The sequence below is a fragment of the Anser anser genome (assembly GCF_964211835.1).
Source record: "Anser anser genome assembly, chromosome: 5".
Taxonomy (NCBI): Eukaryota; Metazoa; Chordata; class Aves; order Anseriformes; family Anatidae; genus Anser; species Anser anser.
In genome coordinates, this window is record NC_139725.1 from 21,057,271 (window position 1) to 21,077,734 (window position 20,464).

General features: G+C 49.8%; 2 protein-coding genes across 5 annotated transcripts in view; both read left to right on the forward strand.

The window, feature by feature from the left end:
* Nucleotides 1-4,620, forward strand: part of HRAS (HRas proto-oncogene, GTPase) — a 39,624-nt gene extending 35,004 nt beyond the window's left edge. For both annotated transcript variants that reach the window (XM_083840061.1, XM_083840060.1), the window contains exons 4-6: nt 430-589; nt 2,020-2,144; nt 4,317-4,620. In XM_083840061.1, coding sequence (XP_083696187.1) covers nt 430-589; nt 2,020-2,139 — 280 coding nt within the window. In that variant the 3' untranslated portion in view covers nt 2,140-2,144; nt 4,317-4,620. The remainder of the gene's footprint in view (nt 1-429; nt 590-2,019; nt 2,145-4,316) is intronic.
* A 4,530-nt stretch (nt 4,621-9,150) lies between these two features.
* CFL2 (cofilin 2) lies at nt 9,151-14,796 on the forward strand. Of its 3 annotated transcripts, none has more exons than XM_083840088.1 (4): nt 9,151-9,378; nt 10,627-10,934; nt 11,048-11,124; nt 11,216-14,796. In XM_083840088.1, the coding sequence occupies exons 1-4, from the start codon at nt 9,376-9,378 to the stop codon at nt 11,326-11,328; spliced, it is 501 nt and encodes a 166-aa protein (XP_083696214.1). In that variant the 5' UTR covers nt 9,151-9,375; the 3' UTR covers nt 11,329-14,796. The 3 variants fall into 3 exon arrangements, with proteins under 3 accessions (XP_083696214.1, XP_083696212.1, XP_083696213.1); XM_083840086.1 differs by lacking the exon at nt 9,151-9,378 and adding an exon at nt 9,467-9,577; XM_083840087.1 differs by lacking the exon at nt 9,151-9,378 and adding an exon at nt 9,952-10,206.
* Nucleotides 14,797-20,464: the final 5,668 nt, after the last annotated feature.

Genomic DNA, 20,464 nt, shown 5'->3' on the forward strand with positions numbered 1-20,464 from the left:
TCAGCAAACTCTGGTTGCAGGTGGTTTTTCTGGTGACTTTTACCCATTCAGGAAGATTACTTGATCTAAAACGCTGGAAGCATCCAGGTAGCTGCTTAGGTGTTCGTTTTTATTTAGTTCACGCCGTGTTGGGAGGATGTGGTAAGCTTTTGTCTTGATATCGATTGCCATAATTTCAAGCTGAATTTTTTAACGGTTGCATTTGAAGAGCAGAAGCATGTTTAGTTTCCATTTCCCAAACTGGCCGACTATTTTGCTGCTGTTTACTTGCTTACATGCTACGGTCACGTTCGTCCTCCCGAAAGCCCTGCCCGAGGCACGCTGCAGCAGGGAAGCACAGCTTGAGGAAGAAGCGACCTTTCCTCCGTGCTGGTGGGGAGCGCTCTGGAGCCTTTTCTCCCTTCACTTCAGCATCTCTTACTGTTGCAGGGAGCAGATCAAGAGGGTGAAGGACTCAGATGATGTCCCCATGGTGCTGGTGGGGAACAAATGTGACCTGCCAGCCCGGACAGTGGAGACGCGGCAAGCACAGGACCTGGCCCGGAGTTACGGGATCCCCTACATAGAAACGTCGGCCAAAACCAGACAGGTAGGAGGAGGAGCAGTTAACACACAGACCAGTGCCCCCTGCCAAAATCTTCCCTTTCCTTCCCTTTCCCCTCTTTCTTCCTATAACCCCGGAGAGCCGGATCCACATCCGGGGTTGCTTTCTGCCTGCAGCCTGTGAGTAGCAGCAACGCCAACTGGTCAAGTCGTAAACCCTTTCCCTCTCACCCCCTCTTCTGGGTGTTTGTAGCTTCGCTGGGACTACAACATTTGCCTCCACTGGCAGAGGGTTGAGCCTTCCCTCCAGCTGCCCTGCCTCGCGTGCGAAGGGGCAGCGGGAGGTGGCGTGGCTCTGCCAGCAGCCTCCCTGACGGACACGGGCAGGACTGACGCACGGCCGCGATGACAGGGCTGTGTGCTCGGGCTGTCGGACAAGCAGCGCTCCAGCTGCTCGTTACCCGGCGTGCCGTAAGTCTCTCTGACAGCTCCGAAGTGGCGGCAAGCAGGGAAGGGAGCGTGAATTAGAGCAAGCCAGCATGGGCGCTGATTTACTGCCGCTGAGATGCTGGGAATGGAGCTGCTGGAAAGCTCCCAAATCGGCCGCGGCCTTGCCTTGTATGCAAGCTGGGATGGATGGCCCGAGGAGCCTGTTCAGTGATGGCACCGGGGAAATAAATTCTCGTGGCAGGATCCCCAGCCCATCCCCAGGCTGCTGCCTCTGTCTCGGGGTGCCCCAGCAGGACAAACCCTGGCAGTGCAGAGCTGTGTGCTTTGGTCTCTGCGTGCCTTGCAGACAGATCTGGTGTGAGCTGCTTCCCCGAGGCTAAATGCTCCATCAGGATGTTCCCCTCCCCATCAGGGCTCACGCTTCCAATCTGGAGAAGATTGGTGCTCAGGCAGCAGCGAAGGGAAGATGACTTTGCTACGTAAGCTCACGAGTCGGCCTCTGAATGCCTTCGTGCTGCTGCAGTATCAGGAGCTCTGGCGGATAGGGTCTGTGTTGGTCCGAGCCCATGGGATGGCCCAGTTTCTGCTGGGAGGAGGCTCAGACACGTTGCAGAGCCAGGGGAACCCCATGGCAGCCCAGGCAGCAGCTGTGAAGCAGCACGGTGTTTTTCCAGCCTCCCCAGGTGTTTGCTCTGCAGGCAGCCAGAGCACAGAGGTGGCAGAGGGGCGGCCGTCACCTTCAGTTATCGAACAGGGGCTTTCCTCCTGGATGGCAGGCCTTGCTCAGGCTGCCGAAAGCTGCTTAGTCACCAGGAATCCTCAGCCGTGCTGTCGCTCACTCAGTCTTGCTCACCGTTTTGGGGCCGTGCTAGGATTCCTCTTTGTCCTCTTGGCTTGGTCTCACGCCTCCAGCTCGGCAATCCTCGCCGCTTGGAGGCAGCGCGGGGGCTCCTCGCTGGCGGGCAGGCCCAGCCCTTCTCCCTCTCGGAGCGGGCAGCCGCCACAAGCCACGTGTGTTTCCTGCAGGGCGTCGAGGATGCCTTCTACACCTTAGTGCGGGAGATCCGGCAGCACAAACTGCGCAAGCTGAATCCGCCCGACGAGAGCGGCCCCGGCTGCATGAACTGTAAATGTGTCGTCTCGTGACTGCGGTGAGTGCCGCGAGCGGGGACGGGGGGCAGCGGGGCACGTAGGAAGCGGGGCAGGGGTACTTGCCTGCGAACAGATGCGTCGGAAACAATTTCAGCAGTGACTATTTCTTAATTCAAGGGATTTCTGACTGAAATAGCATCTTCTGTCAAAACATAGGTAAGTCAAAACTTCCCACTTTCCTGAGGAAATGTGTGGGAGGAAAGGGTTGTTTATTTTTTCCCCTCATTCAGCAGAACAAAATTCTACAGAACACTGAAAAAAAAAAAAAGACATGTTTTTGTCATGCTTTCCCCAGGAAAGCTCCTTCCCATGCTGACCCTCTGACAGCGGAGGGATGCATGTTCACCAGGCTGACCCTGTAATTGCTTAGATGAGGAACTGCGTGAGCACATCGCCTCCTAATGCATAAATCGCATTGTCCTGAGGCTTCAGAGCATCTGAATAAAGTCAGGTAGATTTCAGAGGCAGAGCATCTGACTCTGAAAGGCCTCTGTTCCTCAGAAGAGTTTTCCCCTTAGGTATATCCCCAGGGATATGTGAAGCTGATGCAATGCCGAGAATTAGCCGTAAGGGGGCTGTTTTGCTTCTACAAATGGTGCGTGCTGGAGCCAAAAGGAGTTGTTCAGATTGTCTATATCTGCTTGCCTATTTTTCTTTTCTTTCCTTGTTTTTTTTTAAGTGATGAATGTATTTAAGTCACTGCAGTCCTGCTGGATAGCAGAATTCTGTAGCGGAAGGGGGGAGAGGCAACGGGGCTGAGTGCCCCAGGGAAATGCACATGTAAGGGACAGCTAGAGACTGTGTCCCTAGGGCTGGGGATTAGGAGAAAAGCCTGCACGCCCGTTGCTCTTGGTGTGATGTCTCCTGGGGGGTCTCCCAGACGCCGCGCCTGCCCCTTCATCCCTTCACACAGCTCTACAGAGAAAGGCAGCGTTACAGCAGCGACTGTGCTCGGAGGCTCCAGCTGGAGGTGGAGGTGGGCAGCTGGTTTCCCTCCCTTGCTTTTTGAGGCAAAGGCCGCCAGCTCAGCAGAGCTCTTCCCCCCCCTAAAAAAAACCCATCGCTGGCAGCGTTTGCTTCCTATGAGCAAGAGCCCAGCCGAGCACCCCACCCCTCCGCTCCCCGCCGAGCAGCGCGCGGGCCCCGGGGGCTGAGCCGTGCGCCGTGCCTAGCGCCCTCCTGGCTGCTGAGAGCTTTCCAGATGTTCGGCCCCTCCAGATGTTCAGCGGCGCTTCCTCCGGATGGGGATGTGAGCGCGGGGCTCGTTTCCTGCTCTGGCTCGCGGCTGACAGCACGTGGGGACGCAGGGGCTGGGCTGAGGCAGCCACCCCCTCCTGCGGGGACTGCTGGTGACCGGCCTTAGCTTCAAAAAGAGGGGCTGGCCGTGGCCTGGAGGGTTTTCCCCTCCGGTTCCCTCTGTGAACAGATTGCCCTGTGTCACCCACGTCTTCTGCATGGGCTGCTTGCAGCGGGGCGGAGGAGCAGGGCCTGTCTGGGCAGCACTGCGATGCACATACAGCCCCCGCGGAGATGCAGAGGCATCCTGAGATGCCTCCGTGAATTGCACAACCCGTGGCAGCTCCCCCACGGCAGGCAGGAGGGGAGGCTTGAGACTAGAGGAGTGGAAGGAGAACGTTTTGCTGCCGTGGCTCCTGCCCTACAGGACTAGGCACAGTCCTTTTCTCCGGGCAGTGCAGCCCCAGGAGGTGGTTCCAGCGTCACAAACCGGACACCGGGCACGCCAGCGTGCATTAGCCGCGGTGGCCGGCTGAGGACAAGAGCAGAGGAGGAGGAGGAACATCGGGACACGAGAGGAGAGGCTGCGTGTGTGGCCGGGGAGCTCAGAGGTTTGGCTCCTTGCCCTGCTGTGGACTCGCCTCGTGGTTCCCCTCTTCCCTGGAGGAAGGAGGAGGAGGTCACCGCAGGGCAGAGGGTTTGGTGAGCCCCCTGAGCCTCACCCGCTGCTCCACGGAGCATTTGTTCCCTTCGGCACACGTGCAGAAGCCTTGCCTGGCCAGGTTCAGGCTTCCAAGACCTGCCTAGCCCTTGGCTTTCCCTCCGTGGGCGCTAGCAGGGCTGTCCCAAAAGGCGAGGGGTGGCAGTGGGAAGGGCTGCTGTGGGTTCCGAGAGCCAGCGGGTACTAATGACCGTCCTCCCTCTTCTCGTTTCAGCTGACTGGACCGCGACCTGGAGAGGTTTCCCCTGTGCAGAGCGCGAGGAAAGGTGAAGCGAAGGAAGAAACAATCGGATCCGGGGGAGGAGTACAGGGGGAGAGGAAGAGGAGGAGGAGGAAGAGGACGGGGGGAGCGTCAGCCCCTCCAAGGACTATCTCGCACTTCACCCGGGCCTGCAGCAAACGACTTTTTTTTTTTTCTTTCCCCATCCCCTCCTCCCTTTGGCCTCCTCCCACCCCCGGCAACTGTACAAAGCCACAGATTGAATCACAGTAAATTATTATTTGATGGTCTCGACAAACCCTCTGGGTGGCTGTGTCCTGCTTCCGGAGCTTGCTGCCGCTGGCGTGTCCCTGTGAGGTCTGTCTGGGGGACGGGAGGGCACGTGCCGGATGGGAGATGCTCAGATTTCCTCTCTCAGCAGAAGGTTGCAGGCTGTGGAGGAGGTAGGGACGTGCCATTTAAAGGGGGCTTTGAGGAAAAACCCGGCTGGGTAGCTCTGGAGCCCACACGTTGTCTCCTGGAGCCCCGTGCTGCTTGAAGAGGCGCTGAGGTGGATCAGCAGTGGCCTCTGCGGGCAGAAACCTGGGAAGATGTCCAGCAGCCCCAGGCTGTGCTGCCAGTCAGGGAGGGCACGGCGGTGGCTGCGCTGCCCTGCGAGCACTGCGGCTGGCCGAGGGGGTGGCAGGATACCCAGATCAGTGGTTACACGGCACAAAACCTCGTGCTTGGAGGGCGCCGGGCCTTGCGAATGCTCACTGCAAAGGATTCGTCCTTCAGAGGAAGAGCTGTCTTGGCTGTGAGTTGTCGTTGTCACCCCCTTCCCTATATGCACAGGTTTTCGTAGGAGAATCCCAACCAAAACCTGCTGCTGGCCCCCGAATTTTGTCCAGGTGGAAGCGTGCAACCAGCCCCAGCCTGGCCTCAGCTCTCCCCCTGGTGGTTTGCCTTTGACCTAGCCCGCGTGAGACTTCTACGAGCTCAGACGTGATGCCTGGGAGGGAAGCAGCATCAGGGAGGAGATCTGAGAGCTGCCTGCACCTGAGCCAGTGCCAGTTCGGTGCTTCCTTGATTTATCTTTGCCGAGCGGCTTTTCAAGCTGGGCAGGCGGGGAGAGGAGTGCCTTTCTCTCCACGGCTTTGTACGGGAGCACGGGGCAATGGCTGACCCCGCTGCTTCCAGCAGCCTCCCAGCCACGGCCTCTGCCAGCAGCAGGCCGTCCTTACAGCCCGGCAGCCCCTTGCTGCCACAGGCTAATGTAGCTTGCATCTGCCCTCACAGTCCAGAACGAGAGCATCGAAGGGGGAAGGTGATGCAGGGGGTAGGGAACCGTCCTGCACGGACTGGCCCGGGCCTGAAGAGGTTCCAGTAGCCAAGGCAGGCGAGGGCTGGGAGCGGCAACGGCAGCACGTGAGTCACGTAGCAAAACGGGCACAGAAACCCTGCTCGGCCCCAGCACGAAGCCCCAGCCCACCGGGGGTTCCCCGAGCTCAGCATCCATGCGAGCAGCCTCCTGCCCCTCTGCCCTGCCCCCTGTGGTGCCACGCAGAGGCAGAGTGGAGGCAGGGGCTGCTTGGTGGTGCTGCCTTTGCTTTTGGCCCAGGCAAGAAAAGACTTGTGCTAACAGCCTGCCCCAAACTGCCGTGTCAGCTGCGGGGCTGCAGCTGCAGGTTTTGTTCCTGAAGGTGGCACAACCGAGACAGCTTGCGTGCAGCTGAGAGCAGGGCAGAGGGCGCGGGCGCTTTGTCCCTCCAGAAAAGCTGAGCAGCTAGCGGGTGGGTTGGGCTGGGAGCCCTGGCTTGCTGGCACCTGGGATTTTGCTGCAAGTTAGCCCGTCCTTCAGCAGGAGCTGTAAGCACAGGTTAGAGGTAACGCACCGGTATTTGGGGCCCCGCTAAGGACCGGACTCGGGATGAGTCTGGCCAGGAGCACGAAGGCACGGTATGAGATCTGCCTTTCGGAGAGGTTTCTGCACCCCTCAGGGTCAGGTTTTCCAGCTTGCTCAAAAAATCTCTGGGTCTGGTCAAGTCGCACATGTTATCCGAGTTTGCTCAGGTGTCTTCTGGTTGTAAAATACCATTGCTTGCTTGGCGTGGCACTGAGAGGTGCTAAGGATGAGCTCTTCAGTGATGCAGCATCCAGCGTCTGTGTTAGCAGCACTCCGGGCATATAACAGCCTTTCTTCCCAGGGGCAGGGTCTAGCTGAAGCTTTACTCCTTTGATTTTATGGCACGCTTCAGGTGGTTCCAGCTAGTGACAGTGGTTGTTGGGTGGCTGGTTATGGCCCCATTTTGTGTATGGGTAAAGCAGACAGAAATGGGTTAGGAATCTTTGGGGTTCTGCAGTGGAGCTGGAAGTTCCCCAGGAGCCAGGATACACCTTCGCCTCGGCACAGATGGTAGGACGGTGCCATGAGAGGACAGCACTCAGAAATCCAGCGGGCGGGTCGGAGCTGCAAACCTCTAAGGAGGGCCTGCCTGAGAGGTGGTGCTTGGAGCTGGGCAGATGGCAGACCGCTTCTCCTTTCTGTGGTGGATCGCACCCTCAGAACTGAGGCAGCTGGGACCCGGGGTCAGTGCTGGTCAGTCACGTCGCCTTCTGCGGAGTGGGAAGCGCTGTCTGTTAGCTTTCTGCTGGAACAGGAGATCACCAGGAGCCCCGCACTCAGGTAGGTCAATGTGGAAGTCCATGCCGAAGGTGGAGATAGGCTGGGAGCAAAAGGAGGTGTAAAAGCTTGACACAGCAGCTCTTCTCCTGAAATTATGGATTGCGAGATCGCACCTTCACGTAGCAGTGCGTCTTTGTTTCCAGGAGCAAGGCCAGCTTCAGGGGAATCGCGGCAGATCTTCAGCGTGTCAGCAAGGTATGTCAGCCGTGATCTGATATTTAAGGTAGGCAAAAACAGATCCTACTGCTCTCAGCTTGAGCTGTTCCTTTGGACTTTGCATTTTCACTTGCTGACTCGGTGCTGGTAGGTTGGTACAGGATAACATCTCACTGGTCATGACAGGCAGGGTGTCAGCATTCGTGAGTTTGTGATGTATTCTTCACTTGGTAGCTGAATTTCTTGGGTCTGAAAGTGTTACCAGGGTCGCAGTGTCATTACAGTGAACGTAGGTCTGGAGGAGGAATTGTTACGTTTGGAACTGATTTAGGAATTTTACCCGTGTGCACTTAAGGTGCATTTGCTCTAGAAGTACCTGGGATGTGGTTTTCAGACACTCCAATATTTTATAGTTTCCCTTATGGCAAGGAGTTTTTTGGCCATTTCAGTTCTGCTTCTGTGGCACGAGCTTAGGCAAGCCGAACACACCCAGGCCCTCTGAAGAGCTGAACAGCATAACAAGCACTTATGATTCATTATTCAGTTTCCATGGCAGTAAAGAAGGAGGGTGAGTCATGCACAATTTTGACTTGTCATCCCTGGAGCATCTCTCCGGCTGTGCAGCTCTGGGGATGGTAACTCCTCTTCCACCTTTGGCTTTGCTGCCTTGGCAGCGCAGGGCAGGGCCTCTGTGTGGGTGGTGAAGGTGTGCTGTGAGGGTCTGGGCACCCACGCACAGCAGCTTTGTTTTACACCAGTAGTAGTGTAAGGCACACGGGCCTGCGCTTGGGACACAGGAGGGGCATGTCACACACTGCAGGGTCACGAGTGCTGTTCTGTGAGTCCTTAGCCGTACCGAGCAGGGCGAGTTCACCCGAGTCTGTGAGACGCAGGTGCCCAGAAATGGGCCTGAAGAGACATTCTCAACGGGCTTACGTTGGTCGAAGTCAACCATAAAACTGTGTCTGGAGAGTTACCCAGTTTAGGATTTGTGCTATTAATTCACGTAATAATTTTCCACCTATCCTAATTGCTTGTTTAAACACAAAGCAGCATGTATCGTATTTGAAGACGGAGCTGTGTCACGGACAACTTTTCCAATGCAAATACGCAGTCCAGGTCCTCATCCCCGGATCCGACGTTGCTGGCACGTATGCGGGCAGTGAGAGTCACCCTGTGGCCCTCAGCTGGGAAGAAGCTGACTGCACCAGGCTCCTTGTCTTCAGCTCGGGGGTGGCGGGGACTCCTGAGTGCGCAGGAAGGCTGGCGTGGTAATATAGCTCCAGGTTAGCGGCTTCAAGCCTGAAGGGCCCACTTTTGAATCTTGACGGATGCAGCTCCATCCTGAATCCTGGAACCAGGAGAGGGCAGGATGTGACTCGGAGAGGAGGAGACCTGGAAACACAGCTGCTCGCCGGGCCCCCGGGGTGGCACGGAGCAGTGGGGAAAGAATCCCACATACCCGACGCGGCCCGGGCGCTGCGGGGAGGGCCGGAGGGATGGGTGCTCACACACACGGCCCGGCAGCTCGGGGCTTTCAGCCGCGCCACTTCAGGACGCCGGCAGCCCCCTCGTCCTCTCGCTGTGCCACGGCCGGCACGGCCTGCGCCGGGTGCCACAGCGAGGGACCCCCGGAGCCCACCCGGTCCCTCACGGGAGCCCGGCCCGGCCCGCAGGGCCGTCCCCTCCCCGCTTTCCTGGAAGCCACCCCCGGTATCTGCCCGCGCTGCGCCTCACGCCCCAGCCGTATCGGCGGCCGGCTGGGGGCCGTGCGGGCGCTGCCAGGAGGCGCTGTCCCGCTGCCAGGCGGCTCGGCTGCGGCTGGACGCGGCCGCGATAAGGGCCGCGGGGACGGAGCCCGGCCGGGCCGGGCCGGGCGGGGCGAGGCGAGGCCCCGCGGCCGCCCCCGGTGCCCATCACCGCCCCCAGGGCGGCGGGGCCGTGCCGAGCCGCCCCTCGCCGATCCCGGCCGCCATCCCGTCCCGTCCCACCCCATCCCACCCCACGGGGGCGGTGCGGGCGGGGCGCTGGTGCGGCGGCGGCACGTGGTGGCGGCGCTGCGCATGTGACGGGCCCTCCCCGGCCGCCGCGGCTCATCCCCGCCCGGCCGAGTCCCCGCCCGCCCGGCCCCCGGCGCAGCGCCGCGCCCCGCTCCGCTCCGCTCGGCTCCGCTCCCCGGCGCGCAGCAGCCCCGCACCGCAGGCAGCCGCCGCCGCCCCGCCACCCGGCGCCATGGTGAGGGCGGGCGCGGGGGGAAGAAGGGAAGGGAAGGGAGGAAGGGAAGGGAAAGGAAGGGAAGGGAAGGGAGGAAGGAGGTCGGGAGGGCGGCCCCGGGGGCGGCGCGGCGCGGCGGGGCGAGGGGCTGAGCAGGCCCGGCGCGGCGCCGCTCGGGCCCCGCGGCCTCCGGCGGCCATTTTAGTCTAATTTTAGCCCGGTGCGGGGGGAAGGCAGGGGCGGCGGCAGCGGCACCGGCGCGGGCGAGGGCCGGCGGCGGCGGGACGGGGAGGGGGCCCCGGGGGGGGGGGTCCCGCTCGGCCCGGGGGGCTCCGGTGCCGGCCGTGGAGCGGGCGGGCGTCCCTCCCTCCCTCCTTCTTTCCTTCCTTCCTTCCCTCCTTCTCTCCCTCTCTGCCGCCGCGAACAAAGCGGGGGGAGCGGCCCCGGCCCCCCCCCCCCCCCCCGGGACAAAGCCTCCGCTCCCGGCGCCGCCCGCACCTGCCCGGCCGGGCCGCGGCGTGCCGGGGGGGCGAGGGGCTGGGGCCGGGGCCGTGCTGCGGGGCCGGGGCCGGGGGCTCCGCGTTTTGTTGTGCGGTGCCCTCGGCCGCCCGCCGGAGCCTGCCTCCCCGGCTCTGACAGGGCTGGGAGAGCGACGGGAGCCGCAGGGACTGCGGCCGGTGTTTGCCCAGGAAGGAAGGCAGGAAGGGAGATCGGCTAAGGCTGGCCGCGCGGGATGAAATCCGGGAGGTTTTAAAGCGCGGTGTCAAGGCTGACACAACGCAGAAAACATTTCTGCTGCTCGCGGAGCCCTTACATCACTCAACAAAAAGAGAGGCATGACGGGGCTGGGTATGTGCCGCTGCCGTAGCGTTTGTTCCACCGGGGAGGGGAAAAAAAAACCGCCCCGGCCCCAAACTACAAACTGCCGAGCGCAGCTCCCTCCCCTCTGCCCTCCCTGCCCCCCGAACAGGCCAAGCACACGGCCGGGTAGCGTAACACTGCTGCAGCAGGACGGTTGCGTGCCGAGCTGTGTAAGGGCGCTACGCAGAATTAAAGTTGAAGATGCCGAGCATGCAGAATTTACCTCGCTTGTGTCTTCTGCACCAGTCTTACAAAGATGACTAAACTCGTACTGTGCTCGGGTTGAGTGTAGTATTTCTATTCTTCCAGGGGCAGGTGGGCTTCTTTATCTAGCGCTGTGGGCTGTCGCCTTGCTTAGAGGGTGTTAATTTTTGATGTTTAAATTATTCCTTTGAACTCATTTTACAGGCTTCTGGAGTAACAGTGAACGATGAAGTCATAAAGGTTTTTAATGACATGAAAGTAAGGAAATCTTCAACCCCAGAAGAGATTAAAAAAAGAAAGAAAGCCGTTCTCTTCTGCTTAAGTGATGACAAAAAACAAATAATTGTAGAGGAGTCAAAGCAGATACTGGTTGGTGACATTGGAGATACCGTGGAGGACCCCTACTCAGCCTTTGTGAAGTTGCTACCACTGAATGATTGCCGATACGCTTTGTATGATGCCACATATGAGACAAAGGAATCTAAGAAAGAAGACCTGGTATTTATATTCTGGTGCGTAAAAGCAAAGCTTGTAGTTAAAATTGAATTTTCGTGACTTAACACTGGGTGATTGAATAACTGTTGTGTTGTTGGTGTTCTTTTTTTCTTTTCTATTCTCTTTAAAGGGCTCCTGAAAGTGCGCCTTTAAAAAGCAAGATGATCTACGCGAGCTCTAAAGATGCCATTAAAAAGAAATTTACAGGTATGGGCCTAAAAACGTTTCGGTCGTTAGCTGCAATGCTGTTTAGAGGCTGAGGTTCTCACAAACACCCTGTTGTCCGTCTGTCTTTCAGGTATTAAACATGAGTGGCAAGTAAATGGTTTGGATGATATTAAGGACCGTTCAACACTTGGAGAGAAATTGGGAGGCAACGTGGTAGTTTCACTTGAAGGAAAACCCTTATAAAAAGACAGACAAGTGCCATCTGGATCTAAGGAGCTTCCATTTCTGCAGCTCGTTCAATTGGAATAGTATTAGACTCCCTTTCCCCTTCCCTCCTCAAAAAATAAGTCCCTTCCCTAATGCCCCTGAAGGAGATGTCATTGTTAAGCAGTCTACCAGTGATTGCCATTAGACTGTTTAATCCTGGTAGTTTTATGTAGGATCCAAGGAATGCTTTCACGTCACACTCTTAGCCAAAACTGACGTTGCATGCATTCCTTGCAACATGTACAATGAATGTGATAGTTAATGTGAATAGTCTAGCAGACAGCAAAGGGTAAGCTAATTGAATGCCTTGAAAGTATTGTCCACTGGTCGGATGGTAGACTCTATACAGTATTACTTACAGTTGCACTTGATTGCAGTTCCATGAGGCTCTTGTGCATTCATACACCTCACCTGCCTTGACAAGCCTATTTTTGTGACATGGCAGCACACAACACTATGCATTTAAAGCACTTTTTTGTAATATGTTTGACCCGCCCCTCCCCCCCAAAGGAATGCCAATTAAGTTGCTGTAACCGTGTCATCAAATTATTGTAGTACCTCAGTTTCATTCCTGTTACATGCATATCTTTATAAATGAAGTAGCTGTTACGATGCCTTTTGTTTTCCATTGAATGTACACTACTGATCAGGAGTAGAAGTTATCTGTTTACCATGTGAGTCTTGAAACACTAAAGTTTTGTAAAACATCAGTCATGATGGCAATTTCTGTATTAAAAAGAGCCTTAAATGGAACATTGTTTTTGAGATCAAAAACTGGCCACGTTGCAATAAAACTTGTGGCTTATTACAGAATGTTGCCTTGTTTTCATTGGAAAATACAGTTTTTAAGTATGTTTAATTTAAGCATATTTCGAATAACTTAACTTCTGTGGAAAGTATTGTAAAGTTAAACAATCATTAATCTCATCATAAATAATGCGATTTTTTCATTCCTAATCATGATTTAGGCACTGCTTTACTATACTTTGTGGCTCTATTCCGATCACTTGATGAAGGACCCGTTCCTAGTTTACCGTTATAGAAGCTACCGCTACTAGAGACCGTTAGCTCCACGAACCACTTGTGTCAGGAACTCAGAAATACCAAGTAATAAACCCCGCAGTGTGTTCCGTACCTGAATGTTCTTAAAGTTCTACATGTCAGAGCAAAACCGTACGTGAAATCTTAACCGCTCTCTGTCTGTCGATAGGATGATGTGTCATGACAGCTATACGATACGCAGCATACGAATCGGTATTTTTTTGTTTCTTAAGTGTTAATGCTGACTCGGTACAAGAAATATCCTAGATGAACTGTTAACTTCTATGTAAATAGAACTGGAAAGTGTTTGCCACTACCGAGGCTTGCACTGGGGACATGTTTTGGCTGAGGGCCAAATAATGCTCTCCTTATAGAGAATTTGATCTGCTCTGTGTGAGCAATCCTCCCTTAGCCAGAGCTATTTATGGCAAACACATGCTTTTGTATCTTGTCATCGTTATCCACAAATGGCAAAACTGGACATGATTCTACTGGTATGCATAAAGGCACTCTGTTAGGCAGCCAGTCACAGCTGAAACGTACATGCTGCTAGAAGGAATGCTCTTTATCATTACCTTATTTTAAAAAGTTGGTGGAGTAGAACTGTCGAGCTTTTAAATATTGGTCTTTTATGTTCAGTTCATAGTCCTTTTTTCAACGATGAGGCAGAGAGTCATCAATTTTTTAGTTTTTTTTTTTATTTTAAATAACGTAAAGGTACTGCGTTTAGGCTTTCTTGTCCTGTAGAACTTTAAGACTTTATTTCAGGCTTCTAGCTATCCCCATGACTTGCACACCTCATTGTGTTGGCTGTTCTATGTAGACTAAACTTTACTAGAATTTAACTAAAAAGGCATGATGACCACTGACTTACTAAGCATATCAATGAGTCTTGGTTTTGTTCTACAAAACTCTCCTTTCAGGTATCTTTTAAGGTTGAGAAGTAACTGATGGTATGCATGTTGTCTATATATAAGAAAAAGAAAAAACAACTTTTTATTCCTCAAAGTAGTCTCTCTATTTCTGATCATTCATGTTGTGTGCAACGCCCAGTTTAATGTAAAGACCTACTTTGTGCTTTATGTTTGACTTGAGTTCAGTATAATGGAATAATCTTTTAACTGATTTTCACAAGGTATAAATGGTTTCTTTAGAAAAAAAGCCAAAACTGAAAATGTTAAATTTTAATAAAGCATTTGAATCTCATTTTAGACACTAAACTTTTTTTTTTTTTTAAAGCAGTGCTGTGTTTAAATTTAATGTTTGTCTCTGCTGCAAACAGTCTGGAAAGATGTCTGTGGCTTCTAAGTTGAATATTAAAAGTTACCTTTTTTTTTTTAAACTAGCTTTGTTGTATATGCACTCAGTCCAAGTAGATATAAAATTGAAGCACAAACTGTATTTATGTAAGATTCAGAACTCCTACCAAAACAGGTTTTGGATCAAAAAAGATCAGTTTGCTTTCAGTTTGTTCTTGAAATGATTGACTGATGTGAGGTCCAATTCACATGGCTTTATTATTATTATTATTATTATTATTTTTAAAGCAACAATAAAGTGCTACAGAACTGTTACTGTTCAAATTATAAAACAAATGAGAGACAGCTGGCATCTGTTCCAAAATGGGTTGTCAGCTGTTGTTTTCTGTCATTATGCAAAATGGTGAGGGCCTCATTGTGATCTAGAAGTGGAGGAAAATCCTCTCAAGTTGAATATCTTCTGTGTATCTCCATGTCGACATGACTTTTGGGTATCTTGGCTTCAGTTACTTTATTGATAAAGAAATGTTAAATGCAATTTTCATGAGAGTAACGTGCAGAAATGGCATTTTTCTTCTAAGAAATACTTCAAAACCAGCAGTTGTTTTGTTTGATTTGGTAAATCCTGGAAGAGGTATAGGCGTACAGGCTTGATTTCTCTGAAAAGGGCAATTAAGTCCAAAACGAGGGTGACTAGGTGAGGTTTGTGGTTGTGGCAATTTTGGAGATGCAAAGTTTAAACTTACAAGGACTTTAGTATAAGAATCATTCCTAGTCGGATCACTAAACGGATCTGGGCTATGTTCGGTTAAAACCCAGAGAGTCAATTTCTCCAAATGGAAGAGTCCTTTTCTGCTCAGAACCAGTAATGGGATACAGCAGCAATCAGATTGCCACAATTTGATGATAAGCTTTACTCTCTTACACCAATTCCAGTATAAACCAAATTTTCATGTCTGCCTATTTTCATAAACTTTGTAATTTCCCCTTAGTTTGTGGTGGAGAGTTAATGACTGTAGAGTGAAAACATGGCACTAATGATGGATGAAAGATCATCAATGTAGCACCTGTCTTTAAGTATTGAATTTCTTTCAAATATTTCTGAATTTGAAAACCTGGTATAAATAAAATTAATTTAAATGTCTTCAGATGTTGAGTGAGTTTTGTGTGCTAGACAGCACCTACGCTAATCAGTTTGCTCTTGTCTTTGGATCGGGAGCAGTTCAAACAATGCAAAAGGACGTGTTGTGGAGTAAATGCGTGGAGTGAAGCATTTTTTGTGACGGATTTCTGCTGCAGCTCATTCAGTACAATACCCAGCAAAAGCCAGCATCGGTAGCTCTGGAGGTAGGTGTAAAGTATTTAGTGGGTAGATGCTGGATAATCTTCTTCCTGCATTGGATCCCAGTTAATACCTTCAGAAAATTAGCTTTTTGTTGTTTTTTTGTTTGTTTGTTTTGAAGGTAGAAAGAAGTCTGTCTATGCTGACAAGTCTTTTTTTTAATACTTTGAAGAAAGTGAGCTGCTGAAATGTGGGAAAGGTGACTCTGAAGTATGCGGGAAGTGATCAAAAGATTGCCCGTTCAGTTCCAGTGGTATCTCTAGTGTTAACGTTTCCTAGATCTAGGAACAGCTTAAATGGAGCTGAGAGAGTTAATCCTGTGCACAGAGATCAATAACTAGTCAAGAAGTAGCTTCACCAGATTCTCTGGTAAAGACATGCTTTCACACGAGATTAGCAATCTTTCTACCATTTACCTAACACAAACTTTGTGTGATTGTGTAAGGGGGGTATGTATGAACCTACGTATTAAAAATAAATGCAAGGTCTTTTACGAAACTAAGTCTTTTTATAAAAATTACTGCTTAGGTCAAAGATCTTCCATTTTTGCTATATTCATATTCAGTTTTTGATACCCTACTGAATTTGGACGCTTTCCTACCCCACCCCTATGCTCTTAAATTTACAGTAACTCCCATACATGCTACTCTTCATTGCATTGCCTATCTACGCAATCTACTGATAACATCTGAAAAAATAAGTGAAAAATGAGAGCCTTTGATAGTAAGGAAATTCAAATGGTTAACATCATTTACAGTGTTTATTTGATGTTACACCTGTCTTTTTGTACTGTAAGGTTTATGGCAAAAATGTGCTATTTGGAGGCAGTGAAAGTAATTTTGACCCTGCCCTTTTAGTATCTCATTGTGGGCTAGTATTTCTGTTGTCAGCTTTGTTTCATGGCTACTTAGAAAACTAATGATTGGAGAAGGAACTTGAAGGTGCTGATTATTTTTAATAGTTTCTTAATGTCAATTCAAACGATAAAGAAATGTGCAAACTGTTTCCCACTGCTAGCTTAATTTTTATTCTTGTGTGAACAGGCTTAGGAATGTGTGTGTAGCTGTAATCATGCCTCCTCTTCCACCTCTTTATTTTTAAAAACAGCTGTGTCACTGCAAATCCCTACCATCTGCCCACCATCTTCTGTAAAGCTTTACGGACAATCTCCACTTGTACCTTTTAGTATCTATTTTTCCCTCTCTTGTTTGTGATTGTACAGATTTGATTTAGAAAAACTAAATGCTGTAATATTATGCTACTCAAAAGCTTTTCTATTATGCAGAAAGTTAAAAGCATCAGTTACTCTCTGGTGAGCGCAGCTGCAGGGTATACATTGGCTTGAAAAAGAGATGTGATTTTGAAAACCGGTTTAGAGAGCCTTATTTGTGTCTGCTTCCTCTTAGTGGCAGCACTGCTTTCATGTATGACCTTCTATTAAGGCTAATGCGAGAGCTAAGCTTTTCTTCCATTTTAGCTGTTTCAACAGAAAATTGAATGTGCATGTAGCAAACAAGGTGCAGAGAAGCAGAGGAAGGCTTAGAACAAGCAGCTTTTCATGGAGACCTGTATATCTAAGGAAAAAAAAAAAAGGTTACAGCAGAGGATTTTTTTTTCCTCTTAATTTCAGGATCGGCTTTCAACTGTAAAGACTGAGCTTATGTTATTGTGTGCTTTGCTGGAATATACTGATGCCACAGTCTGCACTGTCTCAAATGCTTTTAAACCACGAAATGTGAACATACAGCTCGGTATCAAAATTTGTTTTAGTCCTACAAAGACGGAGCCATGCTGTAATGAGGCTTTTGGTTTGCGGTACTGTATAGGCGGTGCACGGTACAGTGCAGCGCATCCGAGCAGTCCTTGAAAAACACGTGTTTTGTTGATTATACCAAAGACCATGATTAAGCTATGACTCCGGGCATTAAGATGAACTGGTATAGTTCTTAATTAGGTGACTGCAAGTGACAAATGTAATTTATGATCATATTTTTGAGTCTTTAGCCCTGTTATTTAAGCATGACTTTGCCATGAAGCACTTCCCAGTCCCCAGAGTTCACTGCCTGCATAAATTCTCCTATGAAGCAGTAGCATGATTTTAGCTCGTCACTGGCTGTGTTGATGCAGACTCTGTCACCTGAAGGTTTTTGTTCTTTTGCGTTTGTGAGTTCCCTTTGTAATGCTGCATTATTTCTCTGCATCCGTACTCGAAAATCAGTTCCCAGAACTCCCCTTCCAAGTAGCCAGAATTCCTAACCAATATTTATTCTGTGTGACTAAAGTAGAAAGGCATCTTGTACAACACCCATAGGAAACAAATGGATGGCGTTAGCCTACGTGGCCACTGAATGCATCTCTTCCTGCGTGCCACCTCTGACTGTCGGGTTGCTCTGGTGGCGATGTCAGCCCCTTCAGGTTTGCGTGCAACAGCCCAGCCCAGAAAATGTGTGGAAGCTGAGCAGAATGTCTTCATTTTTCTAGGGTAAAGACTTTACCAGCTGGCTGAACGCCTATGCCTTGCTCACCGGTAAGGCTGAGTGGAACAGCTACCACAGTCACAGGGATAAACACTTTCTCTTTTTTTACCTGTTCTGACGAAAACACCTGGCTTTGATTGTAGCCAGTTTTATAGATTTACTTCAACAGGTGCAATAGTTGGAAGTATCTTCAGAACAAGCTATATTTAGATATATGACCTTTCAATAATTCCAGTCGTTGCTTTGGTATCATTATTATTTTAATTCAGTCACTTGAACTCCATTACAATGTTAACTGCCTGGAGTTCAGTGTTGCCAACATAATGTTCACAGCGCAGCACAAACAACATTTAAAAGTCATCGTTGTCAAAATAAGTAATAAATTTAAAACAATCTTAATTCTGTGGCCTGGTCTCAGTTTTGCAAGGAGGAGGACTCAAAAGTCAAGCCATCATCCAGTGGGCTCCCCCTGACCATCTGCTACTGATCTTCAGGATGTTGTTGGAGAAGTGTTGGAGCATTCAGGTCAGAGCAGTTCATTTTGCTTCCTTGCATAGCCGGTTACATTGTCTGTCCTGGGATATACTGAGGTTCCAATGGTATCAATGTCTCAACCATTTCACCTTCCTTTTCATTCTGAATAGAATGGGCAGACTGCAGTTACAGCTTTTTCTTCTGGCATTACAGTCATCCATTTCGGCTATGAATTTTGTTTTGTCATGATTACTGAAAGAGAGAAAAGAATGTATTATCATACAACTAAGCAGCATAAGGCCAAAATACAGCACTGGGATGTGGTCACCATAATTGTTTTCAGCTACAGTGGCTGTTTTAGCAGGTACAAAATGTTATCTTGTCAAACCTGAGTCCTGCATGTGTCTTAGTAGACTCCAGGAAAGAGCTGCAGTGCCAGTGTGAGCAGCTAGCACTGTGCGCTCTCGCTGCAGCACCTTTGTAACACCACGGGACTATGTCCACTGTAGACTTTTCTTTCAGGAATCTTACAGTGCTGAACTACCCTGCTTGAGAAGTCAGACTGACTGACAGCTCAGTGCATCTTCAAGAACACTTGGGCTTCTCTTGCTGTTGCTGCTCGTAGTGAACTGCAAGGCTGAGATATTGCCAGTAAGTTTTGCACACACCAGAGTCAAGAAGCACATGGTTCGGTGTTTATCTGCAGTCAACCCCTGCACAAATAATGACACCATAAAATATATTTAACACTAATAGCAATTCAGAATCTCACTTTAGTTTAAGTTATTTTTCAAACATTCACTCATTGATATCCAGGAAATGGAATGCTATACTTTTAGGTTTGTGCATTAAAAATTACATGGCCAGATATTTTTTAGGAATCTGTTTGTTTGTTCATTTTCATTGTTGCTGTGATTTTTGTTTCTTTGCTTTTTAATTTTCTCTGTATGTGGATGTCATCTCCTCAGTTCCACCGAAAAGAGAGACTGTGCTGGCTTGCAATGAGTCCTTTCTACTATGTACAGACATAGCAGCTGAAGTGTTTGTGAGGTTTTAATGCTTTAAATATAAGATGCTGCAAATAAGGATTTTTAGGGTATGAATTGCAATTCTTTAACGTTAAAGTCAATTAAAATGATTGGTCTGTGGGATAAAGAAAATTATATAGGCCAAGTATTGTATTTCTTAGCATCCTTGTATGGACAATTTGGAAATAAATATGCTTACAAAGCAACAGGGGATGATGAGTCTCTGGTTCATGTGTTTGAACTGGAGCAGTTCCTGCAGACTTTTATAAACCAAAATCTGTTCTTCCTATTCAACAAATTAGGAGCAGAACAACATGAAATTGTAATTTGTGCAGTTTACTGTAGGAAATAGTAAACCGTTTGCTTCACCCATTTTTATGGAGCTACTTCTTTCTATGGGGATAGGATCGCAATTAAGGAAAAGGGACAAATGGGTTTGCTGAGAGTGTTTGAGAGTGTTCAGTGGGAATGAGATTATTATTGCAGTACTTAATCCTGAAATAATTGTAGACCATCTCATCAACCTTGTGCCAGCATTTGTAAGAGATGAATATTCTAACTGCCTTATGATATTGGTCTGAGATCCTTTTCCGTTGTTATAACTTGGAACTCTCCAGATAGATATAGAACAGAATATTTATGCCTGCAATGAATGTTTTGATATTATCACGTTAAAAAAAGAAAAATATATAACTAGTGGAGGTATAGCTTTTCAGCATCTTTTAAGGGGCTGAAAATTAAAGTGAAAGTTGGTTTTAGAAACAACAATTTCACTTACTTTATTTTAGGGAATTGCTATAATGATATCAAGTTTGCTTTTCCATCTCAGGCACAGCGTGAAAGCGTGCATAGAAAGGGTGTTACAAGGCTATAGTATCTGTGACCATGGTGGTTAAGTGAATTTAATGGTAGTGAAGTTACAAGTCACGCTGTATGCAAAAGGACTAGGAAATACTCTCAGATCAGAATCTGTCATTTTGCTAGACAGTAGCATTTTGTCCCCACTTTGAACAGGTATGAGTGTTTCACTTTGTCTTTCATTTCCTTAAAGAGGAAAATGACAAAATTGAGTCCTTCCCTTTGACTGGCTTCATTGTCCCTTCTCCTCGCAGGCATTTCCCCCCCTCTGGCCTACCTGCGGAGATTGCTCACCTGCTTCCTCACTCCAACCCTCCATTTGTCTCAGTTACCTCAGCTTTACCTGTTCTCGTCACCACCCGTTTTGTTCCCTGCTAGCTGTGGCTCTCCTCTGGTCCCGCTCCCTCAGTTTCTTGCTGTGCTCTAGGCTTTATCAGAAGCATATAGCAAACAGGAAAAATCCCACTTTTGTTCCGTTTGCTGGTTTCTCCTGTTAAAAACACGTAGCCTTATACTTCTGAAGAAATTGTTTAGAGTAACTCAACTGCAGTTTACCAAACTGGCAAACAATTTGGAATAACCTCTCAAGACCACTGAAGAGTCCCACTCTGCTCACAGGGTTTAACTTTCAAA